The sequence below is a fragment of the Phocoena sinus genome, chromosome 3 (assembly GCF_008692025.1).
Source record: "Phocoena sinus isolate mPhoSin1 chromosome 3, mPhoSin1.pri, whole genome shotgun sequence".
NCBI lineage: Eukaryota > Metazoa > Chordata > Mammalia > Artiodactyla > Phocoenidae > Phocoena > Phocoena sinus.
The window spans coordinates 2,488,633-2,506,206 of record NC_045765.1 but is presented as its reverse complement, the minus strand read 5'-3'; the positions used below and the strand labels follow the sequence as shown (position 1 = coordinate 2,506,206).

The 17,574-nt window shown below is 55.8% G+C and overlaps 1 protein-coding gene across 2 annotated transcripts in view; it reads left to right on the top strand.

The window, feature by feature from the left end:
* CELF5 (CUGBP Elav-like family member 5) overlaps nt 1–16,531 on the top strand; it is a 48,551-nt gene extending 32,020 nt beyond the window's left edge. Inside the window, exons 3-12 of one of the 2 annotated variants that reach the window (XM_032628805.1) lie at nt 215–266; nt 2,103–2,231; nt 3,729–3,808; nt 5,441–5,587; nt 6,343–6,484; nt 6,644–6,715; nt 8,202–8,264; nt 8,918–9,001; nt 11,665–11,767; nt 14,161–16,531. In XM_032628805.1, the coding sequence (XP_032484696.1) occupies nt 215–266; nt 2,103–2,231; nt 3,729–3,808; nt 5,441–5,587; nt 6,343–6,484; nt 6,644–6,715; nt 8,202–8,264; nt 8,918–9,001; nt 11,665–11,767; nt 14,161–14,176 (888 nt within the window). In that variant the 3' untranslated portion in view covers nt 14,177–16,531. Of the gene's footprint in view, nt 1–214; nt 267–2,102; nt 2,232–3,728; nt 3,809–5,440; nt 5,588–6,342; nt 6,485–6,568; nt 6,716–8,201; nt 8,265–8,917; nt 9,002–11,623; nt 11,768–14,160 lie in introns of both variants that reach the window. The other variant, XM_032628804.1, reaches the window with a different exon arrangement.
* The last annotated feature ends 1,043 nt before the right edge of the window (nt 16,532–17,574 follow it).

The following is a 17,574-nucleotide window of genomic DNA, read 5'->3' as shown; positions in this document are numbered from 1 at the left end:
AAGGCAAAGTGGGAGTTTTCCAGGCAGCAAGAGCAAAGCCCTGTAGGTGGGACCATGTGTCACTTGGTGTGACTGAGGTGCTGGTTGCTGCCAGAGGTTGGTGGGATGCTGAGGCTGGGGAGGTGGACAGGAGTGCCCAGCAGAGCTCAGGTGAAGCTCCCACCCATGCTACCCCCACTGCCCACCTTGACCTCCCTCCCCCCTCTCTCCACAGATGGCACGGCCAATCCAGGTGAAGCCTGCGGACAGCGAAAGCCGAGGAGGTAGTTGTCATCTCTCCGTGGCCACCAGGCTGCGGGTTGGCAGAGGAATGGGAGGAGGGAAATCCTTGCACAAAGGTGGTGGGAGAGGCAGAGGCCCAGGCTGGGGTGGGGTGGGAGAGTAGGGAGGCCGTGTCCCCTCCTCCTAACCACAGGGCCACAGGCCCAGCAGTGGGAGGTGTGGCCAGGTCCTGCTGCTTTCCCCTAGAACTTGAAATACCCCACTCGTCTCAGGGTGCAATAACGGGGATCTTCAGACGCAGAGGGGATGGGGTCCCTGAAGGACTATGGATTGGTTTCTGGGCTCTGCGTGTATGTGCATGTTTGCATGTCTGAGCAAGTGCAGGTGTGTGTATATGAGCATGCCTTCTGGGCACGGCTGTGCGCAGATGTATGCGAGTGTGTGCACAAGTGCATGTGTGTTTCTGGCAGGTGCAGTGGGGGTGCCTGCCTGACTGTGTGCACATCTGCGTGCCTGGGCTTTGCGTGGGTGTATATGTTCAAGCGTGTGTGCTTGACTGTTCCCGGCTGGGCGCGTGGGTGTGCAGGCTGGGCCCTGTGTCTGCATTAGGCTGGACCTCTGGGTGGCTGTGTGCCCATGGGGAGATGCTTGGCTGTCCCCAGTGGGATCCAAGGCTAGTCATTCTTGGATATTTTTGAATCCCCTCCCCATCTCAGGTGGATGGGGGGCTGAGGGAGAGCAGCCAGCCTTGGAGGTGCTGTAGGGGGTAGGGCTGTTAGGACCTCTGTGTATGTGTAGGATCCTGGTAAAGCCCATCGGGAATGGGAGCCTGTTTTCACACTCTCCAGCCTGGCTTCCACTGTGGGTCAGGGACTAGAGTGGGGGGATCTGCATGTTTTCATCTCTGTCTCTCTGTCTCTCATTCTCTCTCTCCTTCTCTCCCTCTCCCTCCATCTCTGTTTCTCTCTCCTAATCTTTTTCTCTCCTCCTATCTCTCTGGTTCTCTTTGTGCTTCTCTGTGTATCTCTCTTTGCCTCTTACTGTCTCTCTTTGCCTGTCTCTGTCTCTCAGTCTCTCCCTGTCCCTCTCTCTCTCCCTCATACGTCTCTCCCTCCCTCCCACCCCTATGAGTGACAGCTGCCAGAGAACGGGTTTCCATAGTAACCAAGCTCACCCTTCCTGGAAGAGGAAGCTGCCGCGTTCCTGATTACAGGGGAGCAGCGCAATTCCCCCAGGGGGAGTGGGGGACAGAGTTCTGGTACCTCACATGGGAGAGGCTGGTCCAGACTGGCCGCTGGCCTTAGAGTTGGGCAGGTCCCAGCCAGGCCTGCAGCCAGGCCCCAAGCCAACCCCAGGCTCCCCAAGCACCTGGTCTTGTGCCCACACACTGTTCATTCATTCAATAGACGTTGATTGCTTGGCCCCTCCTGAGCCCTGGCAAGGTTGGGCGGGGAGCTCTGCTGGGCACTGTGAGGATGCAGGGGCCCTCAGCGCTCACCCCAGCCTGGAAAATCTAGATGGCAGACAGACAGAGAGACATGGACCCGGGCCAGGCAAGGCAGTTCCTAACCCTGGTACTCTGTGTGGACTCTGAGTGCATAGGAGGGAGAGGCCGTTTTGCCCAGAGGGTGGAAGCAGTTGGACAGAGAGGCATTCGAGGCAGGGGGCACTCCATGAGGTGGGACCTCGCAGGCACGTGGAAAGGTGGAGAGACCCAGGCAGGGAAAGCGCGTGGCTGTGTCCTCCTCACACGCGCAGAAGAGGGCCCAGTGGGGGTCCAGGCGCCCTGCTCCACGCCCTGCTACCTCCACTCTCTGCTGGATGGACGGAGAAAATTCCCGGAGCCTAGGACTCGGCTGAGGTGGTGTCTCCGCCCACAGGGGACCGGAAGCTGTTTGTGGGGATGCTGAACAAGCAGCAGTCAGAGGAGGACGTGCTGCGGCTGTTCCAGCCCTTCGGGGTCATAGACGAGTGCACCGTGCTCCGGGGGCCCGACGGCAGCAGCAAAGGTGATGGGCCGTGCGCGGGGCTGGCTGCTGGGGGCGGGGCTGTGGGAGGGCGGGGCTGGAAGGATGGGGCGGGGCGGAGCAGGCACAGGAGAGCGCGGCGGGATCCAGGGGGCGGGGCCGGGATCGTGGGGCGGGGCTGGCCCATAGTGGGCGGGGCCTAGCACGTGGAGAGCGGGCTGGAGGGATGGGGCCCCGCTAAGGTATGGGGCCCCGCTAGGTACACAAGAGGGTGGGGCTCGCTCAGGTGGCGGAAGCGGCACATGGGAGGGCGGGGCCGGCTCCGGGGGGCGGGGCGAGCAGAGACTGTCCAGTCCTACGCGGTCTTACCCGTGTGCTCGTGTCCGTCTGGGGCTGCCTGTCTCTACCTGACTCTGTCCATGGGGCTGTTGCCATCTGGATTTGCCTATGTCCTGTGCCTGATCCTACTTGCTCCACCGTTCCTGTATGGTTGTACCATGCAGGAATGATTGTTTAATGATCTCCAGAAACTTGTTTTCTGGTCTACTCACCTTACTGCATGTACCTAGGGTTGAGTATCACTCCGCCTGTGTCTCTTAGTCTCTGACACTCTTTCTGAGTGTCCAAATGGCTATTTCTGTTTGGGTATCCATGTGCCTGGTGGTCTCCGTCTACCTGATTCTACGTGTTGAGGTTCATCTGTCTGGGACTGAGTCTCAGTTTGCCTCTCTCTGCCCTGGCAACTTTATCTTACTGGGACTGAATGTATCTGATGGTCCCTGACTGTTTATTTGCCTGACTCTTTTCTTGTAATTGAGATATGATCACATACTGTAAAATTCACCCTTTTAAAGTGTGCAGTGAAGTGCTTCACAAAATTCACAAAACTGTGCCACTGTCACCACTATCTAGTCCCGGAACATTTTCACCCCCCTTACCCCAAATCTGCCTGGCTCTTCCATAGCCCTCTCTCTGTCTGGAACTGTAGCCTATGACCGTCTGTCTGGATTCGCCTGTGTCTGGTGGTCTCTGGTTGTCTGTCCACCTGATTCTCCCCTTGCCTGGTGACTTTTCATCCCCATCTATCCAACTCTGGCCACATGGGCGTATCTGTCTGGGTCTGAGTGTACCTCTGCCTGAGTGTGCCCACAGGACTGCATCTCTCTGTGTCTGTGTCTGATGGTTTGTCACTCTAATTCTGCGTATCTGATTACAGCTCTGGATCTCGTGGCATTGGTGGCTAGTGGGCGTTCTCTAAGCCCATCCCCTTCACTTGTTCTAATGGGCAGGGCCTGCCTCTCCACCTGTGCACCTCCTCACACCCTCTGATGAGGTCTTGGACAAACCGCTGTCTGGCTGGCTGGCTGTGTGCTTGTCTTACTGTCTGATCCTTCCTTGTCCAGCTGTCTGTCTGAACAAATGGCTGGCTGTCTCTCGGATGTCCGACTTTTGGGCTGCCTGTGTCCACGCTGACCGGCCGTGCAGGGCTGTCAGCCCCTCTCCTGTGGCCTCTCACCCGTTCCCCTTCTCTCGGAGCAGGCTGTGCCTTCGTGAAGTTCTCCTCCCATACGGAGGCTCAGGCGGCCATCCACGCCCTGCATGGCAGCCAGACCATGCCGGTGAGTCGGAGTTGCCCTGGGCGATGGGAGTAGGGGTGGGAAAGGAGCAAGGGGGCCCGGCCTTACCATCCCAGCCATCTGGTAGCCCCTGGCCCTTCTTCAGAGAGGTCATGGTGGGGAGAAGAGGCGCAATCTCTGATGGTGGTATGGGTGGGTGTATGTGTGTGATTGTGTGTGTGAGCCTGAAAGTAAGTGTGGAGTGTGTATGGATGTCCTGCCAGCACGTGGCTGCCCGTACGCGAGTACGCGCAGGCCAGTGTGTGTGTTGGTGTGTGCACGTGTGCGTGTCTGTGTGTGATTGTGAGTAGGTGGGTGTCAGTGTGCACACGAGGTGTGTGTAATGGGTATGGATACGTGTGCACGTGTGCGCTGGTGCATACACACGTGTACACGTGTGGCTGCATATGCACACGTGTGTTGAGTGGGTGTGTTCGTGTGAGCACACGTGTGCGAGCATGTATCTGAGTGCACATGTATGTTTATGTGCGAGTGTGTGGGTGACGTGGGGGGAGCTAGTGCACGTGTGTACATCTGTAGGAGTGTGAAGGCAGATGTCTGTGTGTGGAGGAGTGAGCATGCATGTGAATGTAGGCGGTCACGTGTGTACATGTGTGACTGTGCACGTGAGTGTGTGAGTATATGTGCACGTATTTGGGAGTGTATGTATGTGTGTGTGTCAATGGTGAGTGTGTGGGCGGAATGCATGTGTAAGTGTGTGCAAATGTGTGTGAGCCCCAGAGGAGCAGGGAGAGATGGGGCTGGAGGGGCCTGCAGTTCAAGGCTGAGAAGTGTGGGGTTCCTCCTAGGGTGATGGGGGGCCCCAGAGGGAAGGGACCAGGTCATTTGGAAATGTCCCCGTGGGGCCAGAGTGGGGACGAGTCTGGAGCCGGGAGCCTGTGGGCCTGCAGCAGTGAGAGGCTGGAGGGGACCACACAGGTGTTGGGGGTGGCCCTGCCTCCAAGGAAAGTGGCCCTGGGAGCCACCATCACTGTACATAAATGTCCAAATCTGCCACGGGGAAGACAGGCCTTCGGGACCCACTCTCTGTTGTTCTGGGAAATGGGTGTGAAGAGCAGGGCAGTCTCAGATCCTTCCTTCTATTGCTCTCTGGGTCCTCAGGCATCAGTTTTAATCCTTAGAGGGGCAGGAGTCAGCTCATCCGAAGGTCAGGCTTTCTCCTGCTCCGAGCTGTCCAGTGATGGAGCTGGTGGGCGGCGCAGGGAGTGAGCTCTCCATCAGAGGAGGTATTCAACCTCTCTGATGGTTGGAGCCTTACCTGTTCTCAGGTATGGGTGACAGCTATAGGGTCCCCCATGTGGGCCCCCATTGTTCCCCTCCAGCAGTTGGATTCTCCACCCATCTTGAGAGTGTGGTTGACAGTCAGGGTCCTCACTATGCCCCAGATGCAGCCCCCCGCGCCCGGACGCCCCACTTGTGCACACGAGGGGGCTGCAGGGTCAAGTGCGAGACCTGGGATGCTGATCTCCAGACTGTCCTCACTGTGGCACCTGGAACTTCGAGGGTGGGGCTGACAGCTGCTGCTATCCACACCCCTACACCCCTCGTAAGGGACCCCAGAGTCCCAGCTACGTCCCCCCTTCTTTCCCTCCCTGCTTGCGGCTGCCCCTGCAGGGTGCCTCCTCCAGCCTGGTGGTCAAGTTTGCTGACACGGACAAGGAGCGGACGCTGCGGCGCATGCAGCAGATGGTGGGCCAGCTGGGCATCCTGACGCCGTCCCTCACCCTGCCCTTCAGCCCCTACAGTGCCTACGCCCAGGCTGTGAGTGACCCCAGCAGACACACTTCTGTCTCCAGCAGGGCTTCTGAGACTTCTCTGGGGATCTGGCTCAGTCTGTCTCACTCTCTTTCTCCATCTATTCTCGGTCTAGGGCTTCTGCCTCTTTGCCCATCTTTCTGTTTCTCTGGCCCAGTCTTTCTGACTCAGGGCCTCATTCTGGCGGTGGCTGAGTCCCCAAATCCAGGCCGCTTCCTGACCCCAACCCCAGCTGAGCCCCCAACCATGGACTATGCTCCGAGCCCAAGCTGACCCCAGCTCTGGACTGACAGGACACCAGACTCAACCCCTACATCCAGCCTGAACCCTCACCCGGTGTGAACATCAAATGAAGATCCAACCTTGAGTTGACCCCCAGATCCTAGCTGTTCCCCAAATCTAGATTAGCCTGAATTCTAGCTAAACCTCCTGGCTGACTCCAAGCTGAGACCCAGCCCTGAGTGAGTTCAACATTGGCTGAGCCCTGGTCCCAGACTGAGTCCTGATCTTAGACTGAGCCCTAATCCCTGGCTGAGCTCTCATTCCTAAAGGAGCCTGGAACCTAGTCTAGGCCCTGATCCTACACTGAGACTTAATGCCAGGCTGAGCCCCAATTCCTAACTGATCCCTGACCCCGACCTGAGCCAAGATACCCGGCCTGACCCCCTAGTTCCTGGAGGACCCGCCCCCCACCTCATGAGCCGTGATCTCAGGTCAGGTGCCACTTTGACTGTGCACGTTGACTCCCTCTCCACCCCCAGCTCATGCAGCAGCAGACAACGGTCCTGTCCACCTCAGGCAGCTACCTGAGCCCCGGCGTGGCCTTCTCACCCTGCCACATCCAGCAGATCGGCGCCGTCAGCCTTAACGGGCTGCCCGCCACACCCATCGCCCCTGCCTCTGGTGAGAGTCCGCCAGGGACCCATGGATGGGTGGGCAGGGCCGGGGCCAGGATCAGGCTCCCCGTGACGCTCTTCCGCTCCCCAGGACTGCACTCGCCCCCGCTGCTCGGCACCACCGCCGTGCCCGGCCTTGTGGCTCCAATCACCAATGGCTTCGCAGGTGTTGTGCCCTTCCCTGGCGGGCACCCCGCCCTAGAAACCGTATATGCCAATGGCCTTGTGCCCTACCCAGGTAACTCGGGTGGTCCCCGGGGGCCGAGGAGAGTGGTAGGAGGCAGGGAGGGTGTCCCCGGGACAAGCATGAGTCCCTATGCCTTGGTGTCCAGGGAACAAAGGGGCAGGACAAAGGGAGTCTCAGGTGAACAGATACTAGCTGTGGGCACAGAGAAAGAGGTTAAACATAGAAACTTTGCATCCAGACCTTTCTGGGTTCGAATTCCAGTTCAGTGGCCCTGGGAGGTTTCTTTAAGTCTCTGAGCCTCATTTTACTCATCTGGGAAATGGGGCGGATAACATCAGTCATCTCATGAGATTGCACTGACGAGGCAATCAGTCTGTAAAATGCTAACGCGTCACCTGGTACCAAGAATGGCACCATCAATCTTCATTAGTAATCGTTACCATTTGGGAAAATATCAGTGCCCATATTCATTCATTCACTCATTAATTCATTAATTCAATATTGGCCATGCACTGATTTGTTGGGCTGGGCTCTGCCCTCCTGAAGCAGAGGTCTCACCTTCCTCTACCCTATACCATAATTTCAAGGCAAACATCTTCCCACACCTTGCTTAGGTGAAGTATGTCATCTGCGTTTCCACCGCTGAGAATTTGTTTATTCTTACCTTGCAATGATTGGCGCTCACGGGGAGTTTCAAAAATAATATAGAGAGGTACTGGTACCCCTCACCCAGCGTCCCTGGATGCTAACATCTTATGTAACCACAGTATGTTGTCAAAACTAGGAAACTGACATTGGTACAGTACAATGAACTCAACGGGAGTTGGAGAGCCTACTCAGACTTCACTACTTACAGGCACTTGTGTGTGTGTGTGTGTGTGTGTGCATGGTTCTATGTCATTTTATCACAGGTATAGTTTCATGTGACCACCACCACAATCTACATACAGAACTGTTCCATCACTATAAAGTAATTCGTTCATGCGACCTCTTTACTGTCTTACCTCTCCCCCATCACCACCCCATCTTCTAGCAACCTCTCTCCATTCAAGATTTTTTGCTCAATTTTCCCCAGACTCTCCAGCTCTGGTTGCCTAGACAAGCTCTCCCCTACCCCTGTGTCCTCCCCTAGGGACCGTCGGAAGGTCACAGCCACGTAGGGGATCCATAGGGTGTCTGATGATCAAGGTGTGGGGAGGGATAAAGGGAAGGGATGGGGATGGGTGGTGATCAAAAGCAGAGACCTGGAGTCCTGGAGAATCCAGAGAATGAAAGAGAGGACCAAGAGGGGTCAGGATGGGGACAGAGAGTTGGGGTTGATTGTTAAACCTCTCTGGAGTCTGAGAAACCTGGATTCGAGTTTGGCTTCTCTCATTTCCTACCTGAGCGGCCCTATGCCAGCTGGTTTCCCCACCTGTAAAATGTTTCCATACCTGTGAAACGTTTATGCAGAAGTGAAGCTGGGGGTGGGTGTTGCGGGGTGGATGGACGACTTCTGCTGCCCCCGCCCCACTCAGCCCCTCCGTCTGCCCCGCAGCTCAGAGCCCGACGGTGGCCGAGACCCTTCATCCCGCCTTCTCCGGAGTACAGCAGTACACAGGTAGGGAGGCAGCGCGGCCCCGCCCCGCGCGTGACCCTGCCCCTCGGCCCCCGGCGTCCTACCTGGGCTAGCCACGCCACGCCCCTAGCCACACCTAGCTATGGTCCCTGCCCTCAGAGCCGTCCTCTCATCCTACCTTCCCTCTTCTGCCTGTGCCTCCTACTTTGAGCCCAATTCCAGTTCTTGGCCTCCCCCACGCCCCGCCTCTCTTCAACATTTGGCCCTGCCCCTCATAACCTGCCTTTGGTACCGCCCCTCATGTCCTGCCCAGACTGACCCCGCCTCTGCCAGGGCCTCGCTCGGATCTCTGGCTTGTCTTCCTAAAGGCTGCCTTGGCCCCGCCCTCAGCCAGGGCCACGCCCACTCTGCTCTTCCCTGTTGCCTTGGCCCCTCCCTCCAATGCGACCACGCCCCTCCCAGACCCGTCCTCGAATATGACCACGCCCCCTTCTTCTTCCCTAGACGGGTCCTTGGCCTTGCCCTCAGACCGTCTCTCCCATGTGACCACACCCCTCCGCCTTCCCTAGACCCGGTCTTGGCCCCACCCTCAGCTGTGACCCCGCCCCTCACGTCTTAGCCCCGCCCCCACGCGCGCCGGCTGCCCACCGGCCTCACGCCCGCTCCGCCCTGTGTCTCGCTCCCGGTCTCTGCAGCCATGTACCCCACCGCGGCCATCACGCCCATCGCGCACAGCGTCCCCCAGCCGCCGCCCCTCCTGCAGCAGCAGCAGCGAGAAGGTGAGGGGGCCGCGACCTCCCCTGGGCGCCAGCCCCGCCCTTTGACCGCCCCCCTCCACCTCCAGGACCCCCGGCTCGGCCTGGCCTCGGGGAACCGCTCGGCCTGGGGTCCGGACATACCTGGGTTCAAGCCCCGGCGTAGCCCATGGGTGTTTGGGGGGGCGACTGACTCTTCCTCTCTGAGCCTCAGTCTCCTCCTCCGGAAAGTGGGAATGGGGCTAGTCCCGACCCAGTAGGGATAGCAGTGACCCAGAACGGGATGATTCTCTGAAATTTTTTGGAGAGAATTTAGGGGGTGGCATGGTGAGGTATCTCGGGGCAAATGAGGCTTCCTCAGTAAAGTCAAGGGGGCGAGGAGTTAGATTCTGGAGTCGGAGGACCGGGATTCAAATCCACGCAGTTCTGACTTGTGAGCGTCATAAGGAAGGCACCTCACTGCTCCGGGCCTCAGTTTCCTCATCTGCCACTCAGGCGACCACCTTACTCCCCTTGCTGTGGAGTAAGCAGCGGCGGTTCCTGACACATGGTGGGCACTCAGCCAGGGAGGCCCTTCCTCTCCTTCATCCATCTAGTGGGGGTGGGAGCGGGGGCTGGGGAGAGGCAACCAACCAGAAAAGCCCCAAATCGCCCCACGACCTGGGAAGCTTGCGGGTGGCCTGGCCCGCAGACTGATTTCTGTGAGGCTCTGTTCAATTTCTCCCTTGCCCTGGGCCTGCAGGAAGGGGAACACTGGCAGGGTGCAGTGGAGAAAAGCTGGTCCCGATGCAGTCCGTGCTGCTGTAACAGGATGTATGCTTTCTGGAAAGTCACCTCAGTTTGCAGAACCTCACAATACCAACTACAAGGCTCGTGGGGGAAATGCGGTCGTGGTACACCATTCAGAAACGTTGGCCGTGAGGTGCCAAAAAAGAAAAAAGATAAGATGCTAATGAAAACAGTAGCACAGTTTTATGCGTGTTAGATAGTTTAGAGGTACCCGAAGAGGACAATAAATTTGGTACTTTATCTTGGAAAAGACCGCAAGTTTGCAGGGGGAAGTGGCATCCGAGGGGTTGCAGCATGTGAGTTACCTTGAAGTGATGGAAAGGCTTGTCTGAAATCAGACGGAGAGTTGGAACCCCAGACGGGGATGGGCCCTGCGCATAACATGCTTGGAGAACTGAGAAAGTTGGATGTTGAAGCTGTGTGTGTGTGTGTGTGTGTGTGTGTGTGTGTGCGCGCGCGCACGCACACACACATTTTGCTTTCTTATGAGGTTCGGTGCAGCTGCGTGTGGTTTTCTGCATTCACCTAGTGTTTCTTGGAGATGAGATAGCACACAGACAAACACAAAATTCTTGTTTGCTCAAAACTGTTCCATAACATATCAGTTGTATGGGAACACACTTGCATTTTGAAAACAAGCATGTCAGGGAATTCCCTGGAGGTCCAGTGGTTAGGATTCGGCGCTTTCACCGCCGTGGCCCTAGGTTCAATCCCTGGTCGAGGAACTAAGATCCCACAAATCTCGGGGCACGGCCAAACAAACAAACAAAAACAAACAACAACAACAACGACAGCAACAAGAAGCATGTTGGCAGCACTGTGGTCCCCATCAGGAAGATAAGGGTGGATGTGGATGTGAATGTGTAATCTTGGATTTTGTATTTTCTGGGGTGGGGAATATTCATTGTGAGGGTGGGGGGATTCTCGGTGGTTTGAGGGCTACCTTTTTGGGGGGGGACCTGGGAGAAGGTTGTCTGTAGGTTTTGGATTAGAGGTAGGTTTGAGGACTGTTGATGACTTTGGATAATCAAGATTTTAAAATGCTATTATTATTTATGGTTCTTATATGAGCCATGACTGGGGATTACTGGGGGAGGGGATGATTCTGAGGGTTAGCTGTGCTTTAAAAAATTATTTCTGGTTGGTATAGCATATCATTTAAAAATTACCGGTGGTTTCAGGATATCTGGGGTTCGGGACTAGAGAATAATCTCTATTTTACTTGATTTTATTTTTGCATCATTTTTGAAATTATCCAAGGTTTTGAAAATTATCCAAGGTTTGGAGGGTTATCCAAGGTTTTGAAAAATATCTGGATATTTGGGGTTTAGGACCAGGCAACTACTAGTCTGATTTTATTCTGTGATCATCAGACTTTCAAAAAGGCATATTTCATTTTAAAACCAGTTTTAGAATTATGGAGTTATTGCAAAGACAGTACAGAGTGTCCGTATACCCTACGCCCAGTTCATCTGATTTCTATAAATGACCAGGAGTTTGAGGCTTAGGGATTTTCCGGGGTTGGGGTTGTATGGGATTTTTGGATTATCTGGGGTCTGGGATGGAAGAATTTATCTCAGTTGTGGAGGGTAGGGATCATACAAATTTTATAAGTTCTCTGGGGCCTGAGGATCATTAGAGGTTTGGAGTGTTTGAGTGTGGGATTTTATAGACAAGGGATTAGGGCTCCCGGCCTCCCCTTCCTGCCACTTCCATGCCTCTTCTTTCTGAGTGTCACAGGGCACCCCTCTCCCAACAGCTGGAGATGTCAGATGTGGGCTCCGGACCCGTGCCCCTCCCCCGGGGGTCCGCCTCCTCTCCTTGGGGGCTTTATGTCTTTCTCTCCCCCACCTACAGGTCCCGAAGGCTGTAACCTGTTTATCTACCACCTCCCCCAGGAGTTTGGAGACACGGAGCTGACGCAGATGTTCCTGCCCTTCGGCAATATCATCTCCTCCAAGGTGTTTATGGATCGGGCCACCAACCAGAGCAAATGTTTTGGTGAGTCCCTGCTGCGGGTGCCCCCTCCTGCTTGCCAGCCCTGTCCCATGCGCCCCTCACCCTGGAATGGGGGTTGGGAGGGTGTGGTCAGCCATGAGACAGGTCTGGTCCAAAAGAATCCCTGGAGGTCCAGTGGTTAGGACTCCGTACTCTCACTGCCAAGGGCCGGATTCAATCCCTGGTGGGGGAATTAAGATCCCATAAGCCAAGCGGTGTGGCCAAAAAAGAAAAGAAAAAAAAAGAATCACATTTATAATCAAAGTAAACACTTATTAAGCACCTACTGTGTGCCAAAGCACTCACCATGCAGCATTTCTAAGACTCCTTTGTTCATTTATTCATCAACAAATAGACATATGGTACACCTACTGTGTGCCACCGCTCAGCATTGTGCCTGGCACACAGCAGTGCAAGAAGCCAACAAAAATCCCTGCCCTGAAAGCTCACAGTCTTGCCACTCTGCCTGTAGAACTTTCTCCGATGATAGAAATGCTCTACATCTCTGCTGTCTGAGCCGACCACCCCATGTGGCTGCTGAGCGCTTGAAATGTGGCCAGTGTGACCAAAGGACTGAATTTTTTATTTTACTTAATTTTAATGAATTTCAGTTGAAATAACCACCCATGGCCAGTGGCTGCCAACCAAATTGGAAAGCACAGGTCCAGGGGGAGGAGATGGAAATTAACAAATATAGGATATAGGCCAGGGAGTTATAAATGGTATAGACAAAAATAAAACTGGTAAGAAAATACAGACTGATAAGGAGGAGGCAACACTTCAACTGAGACCTGAATGATGAGGAGCCAGCCATGGGGTGTCTTGGAGAAGAGTGTTCTAGGCAGAGGGAACCACATGTGCAAAGGCCCTGGGGCAGGACAGTGCCTGGCATGTTGGAGCAACAGCGAGGAGGCCCGTGTGGCTGCAGCAGAGTGAGCAAGGGGGAGAGAGGGAGGAGGGGAGGGCAGGGAGGGGACAGGGCAGGTCGTGCAGGGCCTTGTGGGCTGTGGGGAGGACTTCCTTGTCCCCAGAAACAGAGGACATTAAGGCTCAGAGAGGCACGTAACTTGTCCAAAGTCACACGGCAGCAAAGAGGCAGAACCTAGGTTAGAACCAGTCTGTTTGACTCCAAAATCTGGGCTCTGAACCCACCCTGTCCTCTTGGAAGGGTCGACTTTTGACTATTTATTAAGCACCTCCTGTATATACTCATTATCCAACCATAAAAGGGAAGAATTATCCCAATTTACATGGGGAGGAAAGAGAGGCACAGAATGGTCAAGCGACATGCTTGAGGTCACACAGCAAGTTAGGGACACCACCCCCCCTCCAGTGCCCAGGCTCCCTCCTCTACATCCTGCTTCCAGGAAGAAGAAGGAAATTTCTGGAGGAAAACCTACTCTGTCACATTCAGCAGTCAGGGGGTCACATGCCTTCTCTGAGCCTCAGTTTCCTCCTCTATGTAATGGGAGGTGTGGGTGGTGTGAATACATCCACCCACCCCAGCTCCAGATTCCCCTATGGCTTCCCATGGGCCTCAGCCAGACCCCTCAGCCCTGACCCCACCATCTCTCTGCATGACCTCCCACCCAGCCTCTCCCATGGAGCTCAGGTATCCTGCCCCCAAATGCCCGCACATGCAGTCCTCTCCCCCTGGAGGACCTCCGCAGCCCCTGTGGTCTCTGCACAGTCCCCCAGGAAGTCTGTGAGGACCAACATGTGAGGGGCAGGAGTAGGGCCAGGTGGAGGGTGTCATGCTGGTGGAAGCTTAAGGCGGGGGTGGGGGAATGCTGGAGTGTTTCTGATGGCCCAGGGTGAGGGGGGGTCTGGGACTGGAAAGAGAGACAGAGACCAAAAGAGAAGAGACAGAAAGGGAGGAACAGAGAGAAGAAACACAAAGACACACACACACACACACACACACACACACACACAAAGAGAGAAACAGAGAAACAGACAAGGACAGACAGACAGACACAGTCACATGGGCAGACAAGACCCTTGATGGATAGAGATCTCAGAGGAGGCACAGGGTGGGCATCCAGAGCCTCGAAGGAGGCAGGCATGGGGTCTGGGGAGGGAGAACATGGCCCTCCCGGGGCCCCCAGAGAGCCAGCCTGTCCCCCACGTCAGTTGGGAAGTCTCAGCAGAGCAGACCCCAGGTGAGGAGTGAGCGCCCCGTCCCGCAGGCACGCAAGCCCAGCGCGTGTCAGAACCAGGCCAGGGCTGCTGTGTGTGCTCTGCGAAGCCCTCACTCCTCCCTGGGCCGTCTGCCCCTGCGAGCGCACACCCCCGCCCCCAGGACCCCGCGAGCCGGGCAGCCAGGGCTGCAGCGCTGGAGCGAGCAGAGGACGCCCGCGTTGCCCTCCATCGTGGGTCCACCCCGGTCTCCACAGGCTTCGTGAGCTTTGACAACCCGGCCAGCGCGCAGGCCGCCATCCAGGCCATGAACGGCTTTCAGATCGGCATGAAGAGGCTCAAAGTGCAGCTGAAGCGGCCCAAAGATCCGGGACACCCCTACTGACCGGCCCACAGCGCCCCGAGGCTGCGGGCTTGGCCCAGGTGAGCCGCCAGGCGGCCCCGCCCCTGCTCCCGCCCCCACCCCGGTCTTGTCCGCACCCCCTCCTCATTCTCCAAGCCCTCCCGAGGCTGGGGGGATGCTGCAAGAGGCTACAAGGAGCCCCCAGGTTTGGTTGACGGGGACAGAGCTGGACGAAGACACCCCCAATCCCCCCCCACCCCCCACCCCCGTGGTCAGGGCTGGAACCGGAGCAGTAGGATGGGGTTGGGGAGGGTAGTTAGGGAATCCTTCCTGGAGAAGGCTTTGAAGGATGAAAAGAAGTTCACCTGAGAGATGGGGCTTGGTCTGGGGTGGGGGCGGGCTCTGGGGAGGTGTTTCTGTCCTGTCCTAAGAATCTGTTCCCTCAGCTGGGCCCCTCTGGGAGCTCTTCATTTGGCATAATTCATACCCAGTGGGTTGATGGGAGAGTGGAATATTTGCCCCACCCGACAGCATGCGGCGGGGTGTGTGTGTCGGAAATCCCCTCGAACAAATGAGCAAATCCCCAAGAGTGTTTGTGCCATCAGAGTGAACACCTGTGTCAACTCATCGCTTCTTTGGGGAATGAGCCGTGAGCCTCAGGGGCCAATGGGGAAACTTATAAGTGAGCCCAAGCCTTGACAAGCCTCATCTGTGAAATGGGCCCGTGCCTGTGGCCTCCTCCAGGGGTCGTGGGGCGGATTCACAGGGCACTCGGTGTTTTCCCGGCTGAGCCCAGGACCAGCCACCTGGAAAGCTCTGGATAAGTCTTTTTGATATTTTCCTCTTAACCGCCGTCGCCATCATCATCACAGAGGCTCCTCTGGGGTCTGGTGCGAAGCAGGTGCTCAGTGAGGGGCTGCTCCCAGACCCTGCCGGGGCAGCACCCACAGATTCGAGGGTGTTCAGTCACCGGGTCGTGGGTCGTCGGGGGCGCGCTCGCGGAAATCCGCCACCAGAGGTCAACAACAGGATATCGGCGTGCTTTGAACATGCTGACGGCAAATCCTCACTAAGCACCTACTGTGCGCCAGACACTGTTTCCAGCACCACGAATGAACAGAAATGAGGGTGGGGAACTGCTTCGTGGAGCTTCAGGGGCAGGGAGCTGGGAAGAGGAGGCAGAAAGAAATGTTTGTCCCCAGTGGCCGGATGAGGACACGGGCTTGGCGACCCTCGGTCCCTTCCAAGCCGGGTGTGTCAGCCTCCAAACCCCGAAATGGACTCTTTCTGCAAAGGTGGGGGCCCTTGGGTTCCCAGACCCCAGCCTGGCCAGGGCAGGGGGGTGGGTGGGAGGTGATGTCGTCGGCCGACGTGACTCTCCCGCTCCCAGCGCCGCGCCCTAACGCCCCTCCCTTCTCCGCCAGGTGAGGGGCCTTCCCACTTCCAACTGATCCAGGACTTTTACGTAAATTACAACTGAGTTTGGACACCAGCCCCCCCTTCCCCCCTGACCCCCTCCCCATAATGTGAAACGCTGCCCAAGGCCACATGGAATGGGGAGGGGGCTTCATGGTCTGCGGGGGACTTCTGAGTTGGGGGCCAAGGGGTTCACTGCCCCCTCCTGGGAGATTTCCTCGCTCCCACCTTCCTCCCACACACACAACCTTTGTGGCTTCCCCAAATGAAATCTCAACTTTTCCTATATATATATATATGCATATATATATAGAGCTATAGACAGTATATATATTTTTTGAGTATAGATCAAGGGACCAAACTTTTCCGACTTCCTTCCATCCAAGAGAAGGTGACCCTGGGCCGGTCACTCAGCAGGGACGCTCAGAAGGGCTGAGGCTGGCGGGGCAGCCCAGTGTCCCCCACCTCCCGCTGTCATGTCAGACCAGGTCGCCGGCCAAGCACCGGGAATCATCAGCCAACGCGATATACCTCCAGGACTTCTGACACCCCCCTCCCCCCGCTATCGACGATTCTCGCGAGCCTGTGGGCTCAGCCGGCTTCAGTGTCCCTGGTCCTAGCTGCAGCTTCTGGAACCCCCATCCCCTTCGTTCCAGGGCCCTGCCTTCCCCAGTTGTAGGCACAAAACAGACCCCTTGGCCTCTCCCACCCTCTCCCCTCCCCAGTCATAGCCTTACTCATGTGACCAATAGCCCTTAGCTTTCCGTCGGGGACAGACAGGGTCGGGGGAGCCCCCCACCCCTGGAGCCCCTTCCCAAGGGTAGGCGGCCACCCTCCCTGCCTTTGGATCACCAGCCTGGAATTCACAATCTCATGACCAAGATCGCCACGTGCACTGGACAAGCCCAGCTTGCACGGGCTCAGCATCCCTTCACCGGAGATACCTCTACAAAGTTTTTTTTGTTTTTTTAATCTTTCTGAGCAGGTACAAAGAAGAAAAGAAATGGGGGGAAAAAAATCAAACGACAGTGGATTTTTGTTTCCTAGTTGGGGTGGGGAGGGAAATCCTGTGGGGTGCCTCTGTATAGCTACCCAAACCGTGAAAACCCCCCTTGAAGCACAGAGTCAAGTTCGGTTTTTTTTTTGTTTTTGTTTTTGTTTTTTGGACATCCGGTGGGGCCTCGTGCCAGACGGGGCACCAGTGAACTTCATAAACTCAAGAAAAAAAATTTTTTTGAAAAGAAAAACAAAGCATTCCCTTTTGTTTCTACCAAAATGTGTTGACCGACCCAGAAAAAAAAAAAAAGAAAAAAGAAATAGCAAAAAAAAAAGAAAAAAGAAAAAAAAAAGAAAAAGAAAAAATATCTTCTGACCAACCTGTTTCGATATTCCAGAGTTTGATAATTGTTCCGAGACCCTGTCTAGTGCGCCTGTGTCCTGTGCGTCTGCGTGTGCGTGCGCGTGTGCTCAGGGGTGGCGGGGCCTCGGCCGTGTCTGTCCCGCCCAGCCCCCGCCAGGCCTGCTTAGGAGTGCGTGCTGGCGTGCAGTGGCGTGTGTCCTCTGGTCCATGTTTACCGGCTGTAAATACCATTTTTATACTCCACATCAAAGACCTATGTGATTTGTACGATGTACTTTATTTCTGCTACAAGTAATTTCATGAAGTTTCAACTTGCAAACCGACTTTTGGAGACAAACCGCGCCACACACACACGCACACAGAGAGAGAAAGAAAGAGGAGAAAAAGACTTGGAGGGAACTTTGGGTTGACTTGGTTTGAATCTCGAGGTCCCTGTCACTGTGGCGTGTTTCAGGTGAGAAGCTGCAGACTTCATCTTCATGTCCAAAACGCCTCTCTTTGGTCTGGAGAAACTGAAAGTTTATTTAATAAAAATTTTACTTGCTAAAGGAC